Below are 23,244 nucleotides of genomic sequence, written 5' to 3' on the forward strand. Positions count from 1 at the left end.
ATAGTGACATTATGGACCTACAATGATAACTCTATGAATATGCAGTAGTAAATTTAAAAACATGTCCCTACAATTGTAATTCTATAAACCAACAGTAATATAGTGATTTATGTACCCAATGTAATAACTTTATGTATATGTAAATGAGCTAATACCCAACTTAGTCCTCGACTATAGTAATTTTTCTCGATTTAGTCCAAAACAACATTTTTTGGTTATTTAGGTCTTCGACTTTGATGATTTTACTCAATTGAGTCATCTGTTAAAATAGCTTGATAATTTCACCTCTATCAATACCCAATTTAATCCTCAACTATAATAGTTTTACCCAAGTTAATCTTCGACTATAGTGAATTTTCTTGATTTAGACCTTAATTCTAATAGCCAAGGATTCAATTGGGTAAAACCGTCAAAGCCCATGACCTAATTAAGCACAAAAAAACTGAGAACCTAATTAAGCATAAAAGGTCATGTAGAACTAAATCGAGAAAAATCACTATAGTCAATGACTAAATTGGATATTAACTCATATAAATCTACTTTAAAAAATCAAAAAAGAAATAGCAATATGAATGTTTGATTTACAAGATTTTAATTAGAAGTTTTTAATAATATATATATATTTTATAATACATTAATTTTATTTTATTTGTATTAAAAAAAAAAAAGAGAAAATTTAAGTTGAAAAAAAAAAATGAGAAACAATATGGATGTTTTGGGTAACATGCAGCATGATCCATGATATGGCCACTGTCCTTCCCACCCCCATTACCTTGTAATTGAATTGTTGTGTTCGGATAAAAAGCAATCTAAGAAACACCAATTGCTTGCACACATGCAGAATAGACAGAATGCACAGGAAAGAGATGAATACCTTACTACCCGAGTTCATCACTGTATGCAATACTCCTTTTGGATATTGGCATATTGCAAGGGCATATGCTACCTATCCACTCTGACCTGCGCCCACTGTATATACATGTGCATATGCTTTGCCAAATTTACACATAACACTTACAACCTTAGTTTTATTACCCGATAAATACAATTACTATGCTTTTGCTCTAACTATTCAGGATCTATTAGTAATGAGGTGAAAAGAACAGATTTTAGTTTGAAAGCAAATTAAACTGATATAGTGCAAATAAATGGAACTGGTGTCTTTAAAATATTACGAGGTTAGTGAAATCTGAGTGGTACTTAATAGTTAATACAGGCTTCATTACCAGAACTTGAACTTGATGCCATAAAATTTAGCAAATCCGACTGCAAGAGATAAAACGAATGCGTACAAGTGTAAGATTGCGAGTGCTGACACGGACGAAACAAACAGGGTGTCAACAGATAGATTCACGAGCCCAGTGAGCACATTAGCCTGCACATGTAGAGATAATAAGCATTGAGAAATTTTAACTTGAGCTCAAAGGTATGGATTACTATACGAGTGGAATTGAAGTTTGATTCCCTAACCAGAAGAAAAGATGCAAGGAGGTTTTGGTTAAACGCTTCCTCCAATGCAGAAAGTTTGTGTCTGGGTGTGTAATCAGAGAGCATGATTATCCCCAAAACCTAAAAAGAAGAGATGTAGGATTTCAGGTCAAGGTATAGGGCATGCAAAGATTATAACTACTTTCAGTTAGTAATAAAACTACTGTATATTGAATGGGTAGAAGAGTCAATAGTAATAATCAATAAAGATGAGACCTAACATGATCCATCATCAAACTATCAAAGACCAAAAGCCAAACAAAACCAATTTTATCGGTTGTGAACAGAACAAAGAGTTCCAAATGGACAAACAGAAATTCACTTTCACTTTATAGCCTGCAAAGCATCATCAACACATACAGCTCATCACTACATCACTGCCAGGAGGATTCAATCACGCAATTGACTGAAATGGGTACACATCACTACATCCGAAAGGTGCCATTCTTATCGTCACAAGTGCCATTTAACTACTGCAGGATCTGGGATTCTAATTTGATAATTACATTGTATATGACAGAGCACTCCCTCTAATTGGGGTTTCTTTTCTCTCTATTTTTGGACCTTTTTATTCTTTTGGTGGTGGTGGTGGGGGGGGGGGGGGGGGCTTATGTGTGGAAGCCTGGAAGGAAATGCATTGTGTTCTCTAAGACTCAGCTGCACACCATTCAAGATCAAACAAAGAAAATAAGAATTGTCTGTGGTTATGTATTGAGGAAATTATTTTAATAGATGTGTTTCAAGTAATCTATCTATTTCTAACCATAATTTAGTCTTCTCAGATGCACATTGAGTTATTTGTTTAACCATTGCCAATGATGTAACTTCAAATATTTCCAAAATCTATATCCTCAACTCTGACATGATCCAACTAAATGCTACATCAGTGTGCCAAAGGACTTCAAAAGCTCAAAGATGGCATCAATGGCATTAGATGTGGTGTCTTGCAACTCACCCATGGCAGAGCAATCTGGCGATTGCAGGGTTGAAGGACAGATTGGTCCTGTTTGGAAAAGCTTATGATTTATAGATCATGATTATAATTTCACAATTTACGATATGATTATGAATAATCCACAATCAACTCCCAGTTATTTATAGATATTTGCTTATATAAGTTAAAATGTGTTTTACAATCCATAATACATACTCTCCCCAAAACATGAAACTGCATTATGTTATCAAGAATTTCAAGATTAAGTAATCTTTGAAAACAACTATTATTCCAGATCTAATGGGAAGAAAATTCATCTTCCTATGAACCTGTGGAAACTTTTTCAATAACTCAATTTTATTTATCCATTTTCATTTCTTCTTGTTGTGTATTAGCTTGGAATTCCTTATGAATTTATATTTTGCTTATTCCTTTAGGCTTTAGAAAAATAATTAAGCTTTAATGCTTTACACATTAGAAAACCAGAGATAAAAGTATACTATAACCAGTAGAGTAGTGAAAGAATATTTTTGTTTTTGAATCTTGGTTTCATTCTAAAGTGCATAATATCTTGTATCCATGTTAAAAGTTCAACTCACCAAAGTACAAAAATAAAAAAATAAAAATGTCCAAAGGAGGAAATAAAAAAAGAAAAAGAAATTCATAACAAGAAAACATTAAACAGCTGATAGGATAAAGAAACAATTATGAATATAGAGGGACAGAGTAACCACAGTGAAAATGTTTTCAAGAACATTAGCTGAATGGAGAATTGTGGACATAAATTCCATGTAAACAACAGTATATAGATTGGGACTAACATGCAGCAAAGTTTAGTTACATATAAGATTGATATCAATCCTATTCGAGATATCCTCTTAATGCAATGCTAAAAAAGCATACCTGTAGATTTTGAGCCAATACTAAAGTAACATAGGCCAAATTGCACTGCACAAAATGTTTTTTGTTAGTTGCCAAAAGGCCCTTGCAAGTAAGGTAACTTCCCCAATCCTCAAAGAGAGAGAGAGAGGTACTAAACAAAACAAATGTACCATTCTGCGGGAAACCCTCTCAACGTGCCTGTCCAGAATGTATGTCAAGAACCTGTGTAGCCAAGGTGCCAACGAAGCAACAGAAAAAGGCATGGCAGTATTAACAATCAATAATAAATAAGCAAATATTTAGAGAACAATGATCTAGAAATGAAATTCACACCAGAATAAGAGAGATAGAACCCAAACTCTAATTCTTGCCCATTTATTGGTTCTCAACGAAGAATTAGCATGGTTCTCGAAGAAAAGAAAGTTTCCTAGTTGGACCCCAAAAAGATACAAACTCCAATAACCTGGGATGGAGAAAAAAATAAATAAATAAACTTAAAACTAATCACAAATAGAAACATTCATAAGAAAGTAAACATAACTGATGTTCTATAATGAATACTCCTTCAACCAATACATTGCATGAAAATCTTTTTCAAGAGCGACCCCACTACAGATTCCTTAATATATCCCTTAATACTCACACAGAGGGAGTGGGTTTAGAGAGAGAGAGAGAAGAAAAGATAATCAATTGAATTGCAAAAATAGTTGAATGGTACTTGCCAAAAATGCTGAAAATTCCTTCCTTGTTCTGGCTAATTAGATCTGCTCCTCTTTTATCTGAAAGCAGATACTCATTCAGTCCAAGTAACAATAAAACTTGGTACCCTAAAAAATATACAAAAATAACATTAGTGTTCCAAGATTTGATCCTGCAATCAATCAATAAAAATTAAAAGGAAAGTCCAAATTATACCTAGAAGAATGAGTAAGCCCAGTATCCCACAGTAATTCGGAGGAACATTGATAATTGATGTTAGGATTGTCACACCAGCAAGTGTGAAAAAGAAATTCCAATGCACTCCATACTCCCCTACATGAACCTAAAAGGAAGATGAAGGCTGGGATCATACAATAAAATGAGCTTTTAGTGGTTTCAATTATTTACCCTGCCCCAACGCAAAAGCAGCTGGGAAAAATACAAGCTAAAGTGCTGGAAGTGAAACCAGAAGTTAATCTGAAAATACATATTTGTCATCACTTTAAGCACATTTAAATAAAGTATCTGAAATATAGGCAAGTAATTAGGATGAATTGGCCAAAGTTCAAAAGTACAAAGCATATGAACTCATTTATAGATATTATTTTCCACAATATTCCAGTTGAAAAAAAAAAATTAAAAAATAACTCAACTAGTAAAAATTCTAAAAATATTACCCAAGGAGGTTTAAAGAACCAAATAATCATACTTGTGTCCTGAGTAAACATAATTGTAAAAGTGAATCATATCTAAGATGAATATGTTTAGGTATTATTACTATATATAATACAACAAATATATAAACCACAGAGCAAGTAAATGCCTATACCAACCATTCTGTATAGCTAAATTGCATAGATAATGTGCAATAAGTGCAACTTGAATTGATGAAAAGGTGAAAATCCATATAGAAGGGTATCACTTTTAATTTTTCAAAATGTCATAACTCTCACATGTGCTCAAACCCTTGGCAATCTGCATTACAGCATCCAACCTATATCAGTTGAAGTCTGTAGACCGAAGACACAAATAGAGAACTCCATGCTAATGAATGTGGAGAATATACCTGATAGTCCACACTCGATGTAGAAATAAGTCGGGCAAAGCCTAGAAATATTAGCGGGCTAGTTGAACGCAATGAATTAGTTATCTTCCTGGGAAAGTATCAGAACAAGATATCAAGATCAATGAAAAACCATGTTATTAAAATAAAATAAAGATTAATCATTCAAAACTTTATGTGAAAATTGCACATTTAGTCCCTCAAAATTAGGGATATAGTAGATTTCATCCCCTGACAATTATTCTTCCATGAGTTAATTTCATTTTTGGTTCTAGATTTATAGGTGGCAATCCACTTTTAGTCTTTTTTTATCAGAACATCCACATTTGGTCATAGTATTATTGTGGCATGACCATTTTTGGTCCTCCGTCAACAAAATGGTAGAAATGTCGTTAAATACCAAGGTATTTTTTTCATATTTATACAAAGTGAGTTGACTCCGCTATACATTTATGTTTATTTTTTTGAAAAAAAACTCATAATTGAAGACCGAAATACCTTTGTATTTACCGGGCATTAAAACTGTTTTATTGATAGAGGACCAAAAATAGTCATGACACATAATACTAAGAACAGAGATGGATGTTCCAATAAAAAATGACTAAAAGTGGACTGTCACCTATAAATCTAGGACAAAAGATGGAATTAACTCTTCTTCCATTCAGAACAAGAAATTCATAAAATATAGTGGATATCATCCCTTGTATGCCATTATTTTTACCACAGTGACATACTTATATATTCTCATGTCAAGGGCCCTTGTTTTTTCCAAAATACCATGCCAGCTATCCCTGGTTTATGTTCAAACCCGCCCTTTTAGGAATTGGGCCCATTAGGTTAATAGTTAATTCCTATATAAATAGTAAATATTTGTATAGTTCTTTACACTGAATACAATAAATCCCTTTTATTCTTTCACATGTGCAGTTGTACAGGGGACTACAAGAGACAATACAAGCTATATTTTCTAGATTTTGTGGATTGAAAATGGAAGAATGATTATCAGGGAATGAAATCTACTACTCCATTATCCCAATAATTGAGGAACCAATGGTACAATTTCCCATTTTCCCCCACCTTTATATTCGTTAAGAGTATGAATTTATAAGGCTAATTGATTGGATTTAATTTTTTAGTGTGATTTGACCCATGTGCATTATAACCCAGTTGAGTAAATCTAATCCAATCTTAGTTTATAAGATAGTATCAGAGCCTATTCGGTCCACTTTGTATTTACACGATTATGGGTTTTGGTGGCATCCAAGCTTTCAAAGCCCTCTGGTTTGGTCCACTTGGGTGGCCGAGCTTTCATTTCAGGGAATGGTCCAGTCCAATTTCAAGTGATCAACCGGTTAGATTCAAAATGACGGGGAGTGTTAAGAGTCCCACATTGATAAAATAAAAGAGAATATATGGGTTTATAAGGCCATGGGTTAGACTAGCTAATTGGTTGGATTCAATTTTTTTAGTATAGTATGACCCATGTGCATTATAGCCCAGTTGAGTTATTCTAGTCAATCTTAGTTTATAACAAATTAACTGCATATATTAATTCAAAGTCATTTTCCATATGAAATAAGTGATTACTCTAATAGATGAAACATGTTATAGTACTCACAGTGTTGAGATACCACGTGCCTGTCGTGAAACCAATGAATTTGCCAATACAAATGAGCCTACACCAAGATCCATCTGGCACAATCGACAATATTATATGTAGCTAAATTTTATAGCTTAGTTCAATATAATAGAGCTTTCATAACAAAGAATTAACTTATAAATCCAATAGAACCTAGTAATATTCCAACACACAATTGACTTAAAGCAAAAGCAACAGCTCCAGGAATTACATAAATTAGGTGCAAGACATGCTAAGACAAATTATTTATAACAAGACTAGGAAACCAAACAAGGTATCACTGAGATCCAGAGAGGAATGAAAAAAGGGGACAAGCTAAAGGTATATCTGTCAGTAAATGTTAATTAAAAGGATGCTACATAGGAAAAATTCAGTTTTTAATGCCAGGTTCTAAACTTATTCAGATGTCCATTCAATTTTCAAAGTCTAAATCAGCCTCAACAAGGAAAAGACAATTATGAATATATATATATATATATACACACACACACACACATATTGACATATACACACACACAAAGATGTGTGTGAATGTGTCAATGCACAAACTGAGTCTTATATATGCGATGAACTTTCTGATAAGTACAAAAGGACAAGATACTAGAATGGTCGAACGGTCGTACCAAGCTAGTCCCATAAGTCTCTGTTTTAGCATATCTTCTTGGAAATATTTTGAAGTCAACAGCCAGAATACATAAGCATGTAAGAAGCACCTGCAGTAACCATCTTTAATGAGACTAAGATTCTATAGAAAATATAAAACCTCTGAAAAGATTATCAGAAAATGTGCCTACCGTGGATACCCTGTAGGATGATATGTTTTGTCTATGAGATTGAACCCCATCTTCCTGAAAAAAAGATCCAAATCTGTATTCAAGATTAAATTAATTAATTTAGAATTAACAACACAGCTGTAAGCCTGTTTAGTGCTTGTGCAGTGCATAATGCATTCTCTATATTTGGGATAAACTAATGTTTTCAACACAGGAAAAAATGAAAAATAAGACAAATATAAAAAATAAATAAATAATACAAAGAAAACTAATCATTACCTTCCAGCCAAAATACATAACAGCACCAACAAGGCAACAATAGTTGTATTTATATAAGTCCAATCTGCTAGAACCTGTATAAGATAGCTATTCTCATCAATCATGCTTATTAGGTGTGGTGTACACACTAGTGATCCAAGTCAAAAGAGTCCACAAACAAAGTGATCCGTTCAAACACAAGTAAAAAATAATTGCCAAAAAAACAAAAAAAACAAAAAAACAAATGAAAACCATCAATCCTCTCCTGGTTAATCTCTTCTTTATTCTTGAACTATCATTTTTTTTGTCCTTTCTTTTAGCGAGGGGAGGTTATTCAGAACAGTAATGAGAGAATGAGAATGCTTACAGTTGTATATAAAATGAATGGAACAACTATGTAGAGGAAATCCAGGGAAAGTGTAGCAATGTACTTGGCCAAGTTCTTAGTATGTAAAAAACCATTATCATTCTCATCCTTCTTTGACAAAGCCTCTGCAGAATCAGCACCTTAGTAAACAAAAAAAAAAAATTATATAAATACAACTAAATTACTTCTAGTGAAGAACTAAACAATTGAACACTTGCCAATATGCTAAGTGCCTAGTGGTAAGTTAGACAAAACGAAACACTGGTTGCACAAACATTCGGGAATCTAATGTTCAAAAGCCATTCATAAGCTTTCCAAGTCAAAACTACAACTCAATACTGCTTTGCCAAGCCAAGTTATTAAAGTAACTGGAAACCAATATGTTTCTCAAATTCTCCTTGGATTGCCACTCTAGATCAATTCATCTTTAAAACATCCCGCCTGGAAATATGAACTATGAAGAACCAAGATCTTCAACATCTACTGGTTTGACTTTCTACAATAATTCCATGCAATCTTCAATTTTTGAAGTAGTAAATCTAACTGTTATGCTCATAGTTAATAATTGTACCTACTATAATTGTCAATCTAAAAGGATAAAAGAAAAGAAAGAATAAATAAAAAGCATTCAATTTCTTTTGTCAGGGTAAAGGGGTAAGAGATCTACTAGGTATTTAAAACCACTGTTCTGGAGGGAAAACAATTTCTAAAACGTCAATACATTAACAGCACGTTTGGTTCACGGAATGAATTTTGAGGTAATAGGAATGTTATTCCATAAGGAATGGAATAGGCAAGGAATAGAATAGGAATTGTATTCTATTGTTTGGTTCGCGGAAAGAATAGACTTTAGGAATTATATTACCGTGTTTGGTTGGTTTAAGAAATAGAAATGAAATATGTTTTAAAAGACATAAATACCCTTATAAAAATATGTGGTGGTGTCGATGGTGGCGGTGTTGCTGATGGTGGTAGTGGCGGCGGCGGTGGTGGTAGCAGCAGAGCAGCAGTGGTGCCGGTGTTGGTGGTGGTGGTGGTGGCGGCAACGGTGGTGGTAGCGGTGGTGGTGGTAGCGACGGTGGTGGCGATGCTGGTGGTGTTGGTGGGGTGGTGGTGCTGGTGGCGGTGGTAGTGGCTGTGGCGACGGTGGTGGCGACGGCGACGGCGGTGGCGGTGGTAGTGGCGGTGGTGGCAATGCTGGTAGCGATGGTGGTGGTGGTGGCGACGGTGGTGGCGGCGATAGTGGTGATGGCGGCGATGGTCGTGGTGGTGGCCGCGGTGGTGGTGGTGGCGGCGGTAAGGGTGGTGGGGTGCTGGTGCTGGTGACGGGGGGTAAAATAGGAAGTAGAAATTTTAGGCTATTCCTGAGAACTCAGTAATAGCCTAATACCAGGGGGGGCCCTGGTAATAGCTATTACCTTATATGGGGGAATAGGGTATTACCAGGAATATTATTCCCAGTAATAGAAACGTTACCAAACAACGAAATAAGCCTATTACTGAGAATACTATGTCATTCCCGGCCTATTCCGTGAACCAAACGGGCCATAAGTACAACTTACAACATCAAAAGGATACAAGTAGGCAGCCAACTATTGTCCATTTCGCCTCAAGCTCAACTAATTCACAATTAAAAGGGGTTATGGACACAATAAAGCAACTCATAATTGCAAAAAGAAAAGAGTTGCCATTTCTAGATTGAGCACAAAAAAGTCAACTAGGATAATTGTTACATCAAAATTGAGCAGAAGAAATTTATCATCTTACTTCATTTGTGAATATACACAAACAAACAAAAAATAATCTGTAAAAGTATTTTAGCTAAATTGTGCATTTTGTTACCAGTTTGAGAATTGAAGCCAAAAGAACGTTGCAAGAGTATCACAATCTGTAACCCAAAATGAGTACCTATGAGAGCCTAATAGAGATACTGACAATTATGCAAAAGCCACAAGATTTACAAATTTGTTTAATTTAAGCCACATGTCTCTTACTTACAGAGAGAACTGCCGTGAGAGAAAACAATTCGAGCATAGAAGACCCGCTGAGGTTGCTAACAAACCTGATTGCATCATTCAAAAATCTAAATTTTCAATTTCAATGTTAATGCATTACAGATTAATGCAAGCATATACATATATATATTGTGTAATGTAGAAAGAGAGAGAGATCGTACTGTTCCTTGAGATGTTTGTTGGGATTCAAGGATTTCACAGGAGTATCCATGGATCCCAATACCTCAAGAATTCATGCAGTTACTGCAGTCACAATGATTAACGGCTTGAGAATATGCAGCCAAGTTCAATGGAGAAGCTGAAGTTGTATTATTCTTCAAGGATGATTCAGTTGCTTTATCCTGGAGAAGCAAGAATTAAAGAATTTTAAAAATGCCAGTTCATTAATCCATAACACCCACCCTTGTAAAGGAGTAATTGTCAAAATGTTAAAGCAAACTTTGTAAATCCCGATTAATCGTTCATGCATAATAAAATCAAGAAAATAACAAGATTCCCTTATCATAACACTCTTATCTATAGATGGAGAAAAAGGTTTTAATATAAAACAAGAAGCCTACATTTCATCTATCTTATACATCACCAATTAGAATACAGATTGTTAATTAAATAGAGAATTGTACAATCACCTTAATAAAAATAATCATTCATTCTCCAATTACTTGTAAAATCAAATTAATATTACTTGCATATGTTTCTCAATGCACAAAACACAATAGAAGAAGAGAGAGATTTCCTCCTCCTCCTCCCTCCTCCCTCTCTTCTCCATCCTCCAAAACAATCTAGATCTCTAATAAAACAAAGGAATTGAACTAAGCACAAGCCCAAGAACTCCTGCTAAGTGGGAAATACTTTAAAACTCCACAATGCATGGTTCAGCCTTAAGTATACAAAGAGAGTCAGTCGTGGTGAAACTTCACATCCGCATTTCCAAAGCATTATCTTAGCCAAAATACAGAAACTAGTTATGCTGCAGTGTAAAACATAGCATCTCAACTTAAACAAACAAACAATAAATAAATAATACAAAATTCTGTTAAGAAACTGAAAAAACGTGTTCTCCTTGTACCTTTGTTTGGGAGAGAAGATTAAGTAGTGAACTATATTTTCACCAGGTATAGAATATATAAGCAATATGAACTAGTGAACTATATTCTTACAAGAGATGAACAAAAATGAAATATGAACAATTGGTGAAGACTACACAGAGAGTTCACCACCAATCTTTCACTAAACATCTCTCTTAAGATTCAGAAGTTATTATCAGATTAACTAGCCTAATACTCAAATAAATACGGGCCTCATTCCAGCATCCAGCTCAAAAACTCCAACAAAAAATTTAAAGAAAATAAATGAATTAAATAAAATAAGCAGGTTGTGGTAAAAGCATCTGTATAGACTATCTAAGATTCATTGCCAGATCTTTCTTCCGTATTTCAAAGCAAATAGCATTAAATTTATTAATTAAGATCTAATGCCATTTATAACATATCAAGTTATTTAAACTTTAGCTTATGATCACCAATATATATAACATATCAAACCGCTCATATCCACGTTAACAGAAAAGCTATCAAAAGCAAAGCAGATACTTCTTGAAATAACATCATCAATGCAATTTTTGGGAAGAGGGTAGTACTGAGAACCTTATCATAAGCACCAAGTTCGATATGCTATCCACGTCTAGCTGCCACCAATCAATCAACAGCCTTCTGCAGTATGATTTTCGTAGAAAGACGAAGAAAAATTACATTAAATCAAAACATGAACAACTCATCTACGAGCCTAATTGTCCATATTTATACGCACATGCAAAGAGAGAACCTGGTCGCCGTTGCTTCCTCGTATATGGCGGTGAGAGGTGGCGCAGCGGCAATATCAATGGAGGACTCAATGCAGAAATCAATGGTGGTAGGTGGCCGTTGCTTCCTCTTATTCGTCTTCGTCCTCTGAGTCAATGGCCGATCGGAGAAAAACAGTACAGGCGACACTTTTTCCGATGGAGGAAGGGAAGTGTGCTTCAGATTCGGAATTAGGGGCTGCAAATAGGTAAAATGGCCAAATGGGTATTTTTCAATTTGTTTGATTTGCAAAATTAGGGGTTCTCAATTAAGATTTTGATGAACTTTTTAAAGTGATAAATTTTAGTTTGTCAAATTTTGTCTGAGCCAATCAGGTTATAGGCAATTACCTTTTTTCAAAATAGTTTTTTTTTTTTAAATGAAACGCTAATTCATTAATCATAAGCAGAACCGATTACAATACATATCGTTAGAATGGTAATACATTCTTTACCGTCAGACATAAAAACAAACTTTTTAGCAATGCTACAGAAAACTTGAATCGCAAACTGTTTTACAAATTTGAAACTGAAGTTGATGAATGGTAATAGTTTATTTTAGTCTCTATATTTTAAAATTAGTGTAATTAAAGATAACATGGTTAATAGTTAATACCTTGTGATTAAGTTGCATGGGGTTTGGCTGGGTGGTTCGTGACGAGATGGGGACGGTGTTGGGGGTTATCAAGTCTATATGCGTCTTGGGCTCTTTTTGGTTCGAGAAGCGGTGCTATTGGTGCCCGGGAGGCCTTGAGTTGGCTTAAGCATAAAGGTGGGTAGCAAATTATTTTTGAAATAGATGCTCAAGTGATTACACGAGGTGTGAATAATAGGATAAATATTACTCCTTTTGGGGCTATTATTGATGATATTCGTACTCAGTTGGAGCATTTGCCTGTTGTTAGTTTTAATTTTGTTAAGCGTGGTAGTAATATGTTGGCTCATATTGTGGCTAAACAGGCTTTATGTAATATCGGGTGGAAGTGGTTGCATTTGATGATTCCATTTCTCGTTTCCTTTCTGATGTAATATGCGGTTCCGTTTATTAATAATATGTTTTGTTGTTGGCTTTCAAAAAAATAAAATAAAATAATACTAGCATCAACCTTTAATCGTAATTTAGGATGTCAATTTTAAATGTTCAATTTTCCAACTAAAAAGAAATAAAAGTAAGTTTGACTATGGAGAATGATTAACACAATTCAAAACTTTGCCGAATTGAAAAGTTAGAGAGTTTAATTAATAAAATAAAATTTAGGATTTCGTATAGTAAAACGTTAAGATAAATTGAGTGGCATATTATCTTTAATTTGCTTATGATAGTATTTTATTTAAACATTGTTCATTGCATTTCTGGGTGCTATTAATTGAATTGAATTTTTTACACTTAGTGATTGAAGTTGTGAAGAACTAACCTATATATGATTGTTAAAAAATATCTTTGATACGATTTTTTTTTTTTTTAACATGAGTAATGCATAAGCCTGATACGAAATTATTTATAAGGGAATGTTGCTGACATGATAAATGTTTTTTGTGGTTCAGTTTAATTTAATCTACTTTTGAGACATATAGTCAGGGTTGTCCAGAAGTGAATGTAAAAAGGATTGTTGAAAGTGGGATTTGAACCCACGCCCTTTCAGACCAGAACCTTAATCTGGCGCCTTGGACCAACTCGGCCATCTCAACTTACATAAAACTTTTCTGAGATTTTGTTATTTAGTAGCAACGTACGTAAGTTTACATAACAAAATAATCAAGGAAACTTTGTTGAGCTCTTAAACTTACTTGCCGATTATAATGCAGATGTTTCAAAAGCGATGATGCGAAATGCACATGAAAATCACCAGCTGACTTCTCCACTTATTCAAAAAAGATATTGTATTGTTAAATTTGGTAATGTGAAATCATTACAACTAATAGTACAGTGACATCAAATTTAACAATGCTTATATTTGGCAAAGCCAAACTATATTAAAAACACAAATTATAAAAACGTTACTATTATTTTGAGCATAAACTCTGGCTCAGTAAACAAACTCAAATGTTGATGTGCACAAATCATCCACATAGTGTTGTTGTCGAGTTTTGAACATTGGGCTCTTCCCCCAAATATTGTATACTAAACCAGTGAGCTAAGCTCATGCAAACATATTTACCAATATTTTGAGCATAACTCATTACTATAATTTTAGTTATTTTTATATATTTTGAGCATAAATCATTTCAAAATTTTGAGCATAAGTTATTGCCATTATTTTAAGTATAATTCATGGATAAAGTTATTATTTATTAACCACTATCATTATTTTAAGTCTAAATCATTACTATAATTTAATCAATTTTTGGTATTTTGGGCATAAATCATTACTATAAATTAAATATAAAAAAATGTTTCTTATCCTTCCTGAATTTTCGCTCGCATATTTCCCCTCCTATGTGGCTTTCATTCATTAGGTCCCCATGAATGGGCTAACCCACTACTATTTAAAAAGATAATTTAGTAGCCAATTAACTAAAGTCACATCATGAGGGGTGATGATTCAAGAGAAAAAATATGAGAGGTATCTAGCATTGTTCAGGTGATCAAGGTATTGTGAGTGTTACTATTATTATTGTAATTAATATTGTATAGTCTATGGTAGTAGTGTGTGGTATTAGACTTAGTCTTTATATTATAGCCTATCTCTTAGGAGTGTTTAGAGGTTCAGTTGGATATACTCTCTGTAATCCGTATTCTGTTTCAATTGGAATTAATCTTCTCTCTCATCTGGTATCAGCCGAAGATCGATCCTATCATCTCTCTCCTAAAAACAACCCCAATTGTTCTTTTTGTACTAAGTGGGCGTTTGGTTCAGGTAATTTTAGATTACCTTACCTAGGTAATATGAGCCTGGTAATGTTATATTACCACGTGTCATTGTTTGGTTAAAGTTATGAGATTACCTGGTAATGTTGTTGATGGAGAAATTAGATTTCTCCATAAGAAAAGAAGAATGATATAAGGTTGATGGTTTTATCGGGACCGGGTCCACCATAAACGGGGTACACATAATATAGAAATGGGGGGGGGGGGGGGGGGGGGTGAAATAGTAATATTATTACTTAGGGTGTGAAGCCCAAAAGAATATGTACAAAGCCCAAAATATCGGTCCAAAATGGTGGCCCAAATAATAAATAAATAAATAAATAAATAAGCCAATGGACTAATAAATAAATAGAATAAAATAAGTCAAATGTGTTACCACCAAGACTCGAACCTAGGTGTACCAATAGGGACTAGGGAGGGCAAGACCCAGACCACCTGACTAGTGAGGAGATCTTGTCTTGAGGGATGTCTTTACATGGACCAGACCCCCCCCCCCCTCTTATACTATTAGAGAACCCCCCTGCACCCTCTACGTGTACGGCATCCAGCCCCCTTCAAATCCAACCAGACACGCATCTCACGTTGTCTTCTCCTTCAACCGCTTCAACCTCCCAATCCAGCCTCCTACCGCCACGTGCACGAACTTCTCACGAGCAACCCGAGGTGTAATGGGAAAGACACGCAAGTGGGGGAGCAAAGGGGTGCGCACCATCACGCTCCGTGCCTCACCAGGCGCTCCCCAAGGCACGTGTCCGGCCCCTTGGCCGCCACCCGGGTCAAGACTTGGGTCAAGACTTATCTAATAAAATAAGCCCCTTGGGGTCCCATGTCCCCATCAAAGGTGATTGCATGGAATTAATAAAGAAGCAAGACACAAAGATTTAACGTGTAAACAAAAACAGTAAAAACCACGGACATTTTTAGGAAATTCTTTATTATATTTATAGGATATACATAAGCAGCCATGGCTATAGAGTGAATGGGGAAGAAATACATAGAAGAAATATTAGTTATGACTGAATGAGCTACCCCCTTTGTCTGATCCCTACACCTTTATATAAGGCCATCAGTTGCAACTTCCGCTAATATCTAGGCCATATAAACTTCCTAGTTTATTGGTCTGACTCTCTCTTACTTGACTGCATCCCCCTTAACAGATAATAATGATAATAATATATGGAATATTATTCTATTAGTTATATTACATTATTACCTCAAAGCTAATGTGGCGGTAAATACTTTCTTGTAGCTCCTGATGATCTCTAGAATCCGAGCTCGGAGCTCGGGCGAGAGGCCGGTTCCTACCTTCACCACGCAATCGGGGTGGCTAAGGTCCAAGACGACCTCCTCGGTTTCCACCACGGGCTTGCCCCGTGGTCGGCCTTCTTCCTCCTACAATGCCCTTTTTAGTTATGGTATGGACATGGAGGTCTCGCTTTCCTATTTGGCGACATGCTCGTAGGTAGTAGCTCCGGCTAACCTTCTGGTCCCCCTCGAGCAACTCCGACTCCTGTTGGGGCTGGAAACTTGAGGCACATGTGTTCTATGGAGATCAAGCACCTGAGGTCCTCTAGAGTGGGTCGACCTAGTATAATGTTATGGCCTCGTGGGCATAATTGATCTTTAAAACCACGAACTCCACCTTCCACCTCTTGACATGGGGTGGTGTATCTATCTCCACCTCGAGATTGATTGAGCCTTTCGTCTCAATGGAGTCTCCCGTGAATCCGGATATATGGGTCCTTACCTGCCCTAGCTGTTTCCTTGACAACCCTAGTTGGATGAAGGTGTCATAATACATTACTTTTACCGAGCTGCATGTGTCAACTAGTACCCTGTGGACAATCTCATTGTTGATTTCAATCTTGACTACTTGGGCATCTCGGGGGGGGGGGGGGGGGGGGGGTAGGGGACCGACCATCTAGGAGGTCGCCGCTGATGAAAGTAATGGGTTCCATCCCCGGCCTCTTCTCTTGCGAAGGTTGTACGACCTCGCCCACATAGAGGCTTCTTGCCAACCTCTTCCTTTATACTGGTGTGTGTCGGCCTTCTAGTCCTCCAAACATGACGTGAATGACCTGCTTCTTCTTGGGGTGGGGATTATCTAACTCCTTTTCCTCCTCTTCGGTGAGTTGACCAAGTTATCTCTTGCGTGACACTGGGGAAGATTGCTCGAAGCCACTGCCCTTCTTCAATACGTTGCTAGAACCCCGCCCCTACCCTTGTCTCTTCACAAACTGCCCGAGGTATCCTCGCTGGATGAGATCCCCAATCTGGCGCTTGAGAAGTATGCACTCGTCTGTACCGTGCCCTATTTGACGGTGGAACCTACAATATTTATTAGGGCATACCTTCGGAGATATCTTCATGCACTCTCCGAGGTACTCCACAATCCACATGTCCTCCGCATGGTCCAATATGGTGCTCACCGGCTATGTCAGTGGGGTGAGGTAACGCAGGGAGGTTAACCTAGGCCCCCGACATGCTCGCGGCACAATGGCCTTGGCGGCCAGCGGTCCTCCTGCGCTTGTGGTGCATTATCCGCCCAAGTTTGCCCCTCCTCCTCATCTAGGCCTCCTCTATATTTGCGAACCTCGCTTCCGAGTAGGTCTTGGGTGGGTACTGGTTGAGGGCGCGATCGAAAGGACCCCCATCACCTCCCATTTTCCACTTAGTCAGGAACTCGAGTAGGGACTCCGAGCTCTTATGTTTTATGTAGCACAAATGGGTGAATTGTTTCTTCTTCTGGATGTTGCCCGCAGAGTAAGACATAAATTTCTTAGTGGGGTCGGCAAAATTTGTTATCGACCCCTCTGGTAGAGATCCGAACCACTCCTAGGCCTAGCCATCCAAGGTGAAGAAGAAGCCTCGGCACATGATGGCATCGTTGGACCCCGCTATCATCATGGCTGCTTGATAACGGGTGAGGTGAGCCCTGGGGTCTGACTCCCCCATGTAAGCCTTGATTGTGGGAAAATATAACTCTTTAGGGAGGGGCTCCGCCATAACCTCCTTGGTGAACGGGGTGGGCAACTCGTCCTGGGGCTCCGAGTCCCATCTCGCGCATCTATCTTTCTTTGGAGCTCATCCATTTGCTTCTGAAGCTACTCGACCTCATCACGGTGAGAGCTCGGAGCTCGATAACTAGTTTCTCCCGACCGCTCCACCTGGGAGGCTTGCTCTCGTCGCGGCGGGGCTTGGAGCCCGCGGCTCAGCCACCTTTGTGAAAATGACTCCTCTATCGGGGGATCGTTCGCAGTTGGCCTTGGTTCTAGCTAGTCCCAGGCCGGTATACAGGTGTCCAACCGCTCCAAGGTGAACTCGGTTTGGTTTGGTCGCCCCCTACTTGCTCCTCGGTGCCCCTGCCTGTCTTGACTAGCGCCACCTTCTCCTCGTCTACCTAATAGTTGGGGTGAGTTGACCCGCCCTCAATTTGAGATCTTGGGGCTCGGGAAGCCGGGTGCTCAGACACCTTCTCTAAGCTCATCTACGATGCGGGTCAATAAGGTGGAGGCTGGCTGGATTGCGACCACCCCCTTTTGGAGGCCCAGGACCGGGGGGCGGGGGATAGGAGATGACCCGTTGTTGCGATTGTTGTTGAGTTGATCTAGTAGGTCCCCAACCGACCTGATGGAGAGGGTTTGCCGACAAGCGGTCCCATTGAGGCCGTTCCCACTCGGGGTAACACGGGTGTTGTGTGAGTCATGCAAATTGCTAGAGTTGGATCTCGATATTGTCATAGCTAGTCAATAGCACGCTCGAGCTTGTAGCTCAACGATAGCATCATTGTTGGAGAAAATCTATTTCTCCATAAGAAAAGAAGAGTGATATAAGGTGATTGCATTGAATTAATAAAGAAGCAGGACACAAAGATTTAATGTGGAAACCAAAACGGTAAAAATCACGGGCACTTTTAGAAAATTATTTATTATATTTGTAGGTGTAAATGTACATAGGTAGTCATGACTATGGAGTGAATGGGGAAGAAATATGTAGAAGAAAGATTAGTTAGGACTGAATTAGCCTCTCCATTTGTCTGATCCCTGAGCCTTTAGCTGCATGTGTCAACTAGTACCCTGTGGACAATCTCATTGTTGATTTCAACCTTGACTACTTGGGCATCTCGGTCGGGGAGGGGACCGACCATCTAGGAGGTCGCCGCTGATGAAAGTAATGGGTTCCATCCCCGGTCTCTTCTCTTGCGAAGGTTATACGACCTCGCCCACATAGAGGCTTCTTGCCAACCTCTTCCTTTATACTGGTGTGTGTCGGCCTTCTAGTCCTCCAAACATGACGTGAATGACCTGCTTCTTCTTGGGGTGGGGATTATCTAACTCCTTTTCCTCCTCTTCGGTGTGTTGACCAAGTTATCTCTTGCATGACACTGGGGAAGATTGCTCGAAGCCACTGCCCTTCTTCAATACGTTGCTCGAACCCTGCCCCTACCCTTGTCTCTTCACAAACTGCCCGAGGTATCCTCGCTGGATGAGATCCCCAATCTGGCGCTTGAGAAGTATGCACTCGTCTGTACCGTGCCCTATTTGACGGTGGAACCTACAATATTTATTAGGGCATACCTTCGGAGATATCTTCATGCACTCTCCGAGGTACTCCACAATCCACATGTCCACCGCATGGTCCAATATGGTGCTCACCGGCTATGTCAGTGGGGTGAGGTAATGCAGGGAGGTTAACCTAGGCCCCCGACATGCTCGCGGCACAATGGCCTTGGCGGCCAGCGATCCTCCTGCGCTTGTGGTGCATAATCCGCCCAAGTTTGCCCCTCCTCCTCATCTAGGCCTCCTCTATATTTGCGAACCTCGCTTCCGAGTAGGTCTTGGGTGGGTACTGGTTGAGGGCGCGATCGAAAGGACCCCCCATCACCTCCCTTTTCCACTTAGTCAGGAACTCGAGTAGGGACTCCGAGCTCTTATGTTTTATGTAGCACAAATGGGTGAATTGTTTCTTCTTCTGGATGTTGCCCGCAGAGTAAGACATAAATTTCTTAGTGGGGTCGGCAAAATTTGTTATCGACCCCTCTGGTAGAGATCCGAACCACTCCTAGGCCTAGCCATCCAAGGTGAAGAAGAAGCCTCGGCACATGATGGCATCGTTGGACCCCGCTATCATCATGGCTGCTTGATAACGGGTGAGGTGAGTCCTGGGGTCTGACTCCCCCATGTACGCCTTGATTGTGGGAAAACATAACTCTTTAGGGAGGGGCTCCGCCATAACCTCCTTGGTGAACGGGGTGGGCAACTCGTCTTGGGGCTCCGAGTCCCATATCGCGCATCTATCTTCCTTTGGAGCTCATCCATTTGCTTCTGAAGCTACTCGACCTCATCACGGTGAGAGCTCGGAGCTCGATAACTAGTTTCTCCCGACCGCTCCACCTGGGAGGCTTGCTCTCGTCGCGGCGGGGCTTGGAGCCCGCGGCTCAGCCACCTTTGTGAAAATGACTCCTCTATCGGGGGATCGTTCGCGGTTGGCCTTGGTTCTAGCTAGTCCCAGGTCGGTATACAGGTGTCCAACCGCTCCAAGGTGAACTCGGTTTGGTTTGGTCGCCCCCTACTTGCTCCTCGGTGCCCCTGCCTGTCTTGACTAGCGCCATCTTCTCCTCGTCTACCTAATAGTTGGGGTGAGTTGACCCCCCATCGATTTGAGATCTTGGGGCTCGGGAAGCCGGGTGCTCAGACACCTTCTCTAAGCTCATCTACGATGCGGGTCAATAAGGTGGAGGCTGGCTGGATTGCGACCACCCCCTTTTGGAGGCCCAGGACCGGGGGGCGGGGGATAGGAGATGACCCGCTGTTGCGATTGTTGTTGAGTTGATCTAGTAGGTCCCCAACCGACCTGATGGAGAGGGTTTGCCGACAAGCGGTCCCATTGAGGCCGTTCCCACTCGGGGTAACACGGGTGTTGTGTGAGTCATGCAAATTGCTAGAGTTGGATCTCGATATTGTCATAGCTAGTCAATAGCACGCTCGAGCTTGTAGCTCAACGATAGCATCATTGTTGGAGAAAATCTATTTCTCCATAAGAAAAGAAGAGTGATATAAGGTGATTGCATTGAATTAATAAAGAAGCAGGACACAAAGATTTAATGTGGAAACCAAAACGGTAAAAATCACGGGCACTTTTAGAAAATTATTTATTATATTTGTAGGTGTAAATGTACATAGGTAGTCATGACTATGGAGTGAATGGGGAAGAAATATGTAGAAGAAAGATTAGTTAGGACTGAATTAGCCTCCCCATTTGTCTGATCCCTGAGCCTTTAGCTGCATGTGTCAACTAGTACCCTGTGGACAATCTCATTGTTGATTTCAACCTTGACTACTTGGGCATCTCGGTCGGGGAGGGGACCGACCATCTAGGAGGTCGCCGCTGATGAAAGTAATGGGTTCCATCCCCGGTCTCTTCTCTTGCGAAGGTTATACGACCTCGCCCACATAGAGGCTTCTTGCCAACCTCTTCCTTTATACTGGTGTGTGTCGGCCTTCTAGTCCTCCAAACATGACGTGAATGACCTGCTTCTTCTTGGGGTGGGGATTATCTAACTCCTTTTCCTCCTCTTCGGTGTGTTGACCAAGTTATCTCTTGCATGACACTGGGGAAGATTGCTCGAAGCCACTGCCCTTCTTCAATACGTTGCTCGAACCCTGCCCCTACCCTTGTCTCTTCACAAACTGCCCGAGGTATCCTCGCTGGATGAGATCCCCAATCTGGCGCTTGAGAAGTATGCACTCGTCTGTACCGTGCCCTATTTGACGGTGGAACCTACAATATTTATTAGGGCATACCTTCGGAGATATCTTCATGCACTCTCCGAGGTACTCCACAATCCACATGTCCACCGCATGGTCCAATATGGTGCTCACCGGCTATGTCAGTGGGGTGAGGTAATGCAGGGAGGTTAACCTAGGCCCCCGACATGCTCGCGGCACAATGGCCTTGGCGGCCAGCGATCCTCCTGCGCTTGTGGTGCATAATCCGCCCAAGTTTGCCCCTCCTCCTCATCTAGGCCTCCTCTATATTTGCGAACCTCGCTTCCGAGTAGGTCTTGGGTGGGTACTGGTTGAGGGTGCGATCGAAAGGACCCCCCATCACCTCCCTTTTCCACTTAGTCAGGAACTCGAGTAGGGACTCCGAGCTCTTATGTTTTATGTAGCACAAATGGGTGAATTGTTTCTTCTTCTGGATGTTGCCCGCAGAGTAAGACATAAATTTCTTAGTGGGGTCGGCAAAATTTGTTATCGACCCCTCTGGTAGAGATCCGAACCACTCCTAGGCCTAGCCATCCAAGGTGAAGAAGAAGCCTCGGCACATGATGGCATCGTTGGACCCCGCTATCATCATGGCTGCTTGATAACGGGTGAGGTGAGTCCTGGGGTCTGACTCCCCCATGTACGCCTTGATTGTGGGAAAACATAACTCTTTAGGGAGGGGCTCCGCCATAACCTCCTTGGTGAACGGGGTGGGCAACTCGTCTTGGGGCTCCGAGTCCCATATCGCGCATCTATCTTCCTTTGGAGCTCATCCATTTGCTTCTGAAGCTACTCGACCTCATCACGGTGAGAGCTCGGAGCTCGATAACTAGTTTCTCCCGACCGCTCCACCTGGGAGGCTTGCTCTCGTCGCGGCGGGGCTTGGAGCCCGCGGCTCAGCCACCTTTGTGAAAATGACTCCTCTATCGGGGGATCGTTCGCGGTTGGCCTTGGTTCTAGCTAGTCCCAGGTCGGTATACAGGTGTCCAACCGCTCCAAGGTGAACTCGGTTTGGTTTGGTCGCCCCCTACTTGCTCCTCGGTGCCCCTGCCTGTCTTGACTAGCGCCATCTTCTCCTCGTCTACCTAATAGTTGGGGTGAGTTGACCCCCCATCGATTTGAGATCTTGGGGCTCGGGAAGCCGGGTGCTCAGACACCTTCTCTAAGCTCATCTACGATGCGGGTCAATAAGGTGGAGGCTGGCTGGATTGCGACCACCCCCTTTTGGAGGCCCAGGACCGGGGGGCGGGGGATAGGAGATGACCCGCTGTTGCGATTGTTGTTGAGTTGATCTAGTAGGTCCCCAACCGACCTGATGGAGAGGGTTTGCCGACAAGCGGTCCCATTGAGGCCGTTCCCACTCGGGGTAACACGGGTGTTGCGTGAGTCGTGCGAATTGCTAGAGTTGGATCTCGATATTTTCATAGCTAGTCGATAGCACGCTCGAGCTTGTAGCTCAACGAGAGCATCATTGTTGGAGAAAATTTATTTCTCCATAAGAAAAGAAGAGTGATATAAGGTGATTGCATTGAATTAATAAAGAAGCAGGACACAATTATTTAATGTGGAAATCAAAACGGTAAAAATCACGGGCACTTTTAGAAAATTATTTATTATATTTGTAGGTGTAAATGTACATAGGTAGTCATG

General features: G+C 40.0%; 1 protein-coding gene and 1 non-coding gene across 4 annotated transcripts; both read right to left on the reverse strand.

Annotated features, from left to right (window-relative positions):
- Positions 1–1,057: 1,057 nt before the first annotated feature.
- LOC109185415 (uncharacterized protein At4g17910) lies at positions 1,058–12,175 on the reverse strand. Of its 3 annotated transcripts, none has more exons than XM_019335438.1 (18): positions 11,943–12,175; positions 11,765–11,830; positions 10,280–10,459; positions 10,102–10,165; positions 9,946–9,991; positions 8,104–8,243; positions 7,758–7,831; positions 7,500–7,572; positions 7,329–7,418; positions 6,685–6,758; positions 5,070–5,157; positions 4,220–4,346; positions 4,027–4,131; positions 3,638–3,767; positions 3,475–3,526; positions 3,326–3,370; positions 1,471–1,569; positions 1,058–1,375 (listed from the first exon to the last, which is right to left on the reverse strand). In XM_019335438.1, the coding sequence occupies exons 3-18, from the start codon at positions 10,327–10,329 to the stop codon at positions 1,223–1,225; spliced, it is 1,410 nt and encodes a 469-aa protein (XP_019190983.1). In that variant the 5' UTR covers positions 10,330–10,459; positions 11,765–11,830; positions 11,943–12,175; the 3' UTR covers positions 1,058–1,222. The 3 variants fall into 3 exon arrangements, with proteins under 3 accessions (XP_019190983.1, XP_019190984.1, XP_019190986.1); XM_019335439.1 differs by having other exon boundaries at positions 11,928–12,175; XM_019335441.1 differs by having other exon boundaries at positions 8,104–8,228; positions 11,943–12,174.
- Positions 12,176–13,566: 1,391 nt separating this feature from the next.
- On the reverse strand, positions 13,567–13,647 carry TRNAL-AAG. The gene has a single exon. It is a non-coding gene; the product is annotated as a tRNA-Leu (tRNA).
- Between the last annotated feature and the right edge of the window lie 9,597 nt (positions 13,648–23,244).

This window comes from Ipomoea nil, unplaced genomic scaffold (assembly GCF_001879475.1).
Source record: "Ipomoea nil cultivar Tokyo-kokei standard unplaced genomic scaffold, Asagao_1.1 scaffold1317, whole genome shotgun sequence".
Lineage (NCBI taxonomy): Eukaryota > Viridiplantae > Streptophyta > Magnoliopsida > Solanales > Convolvulaceae > Ipomoea > Ipomoea nil.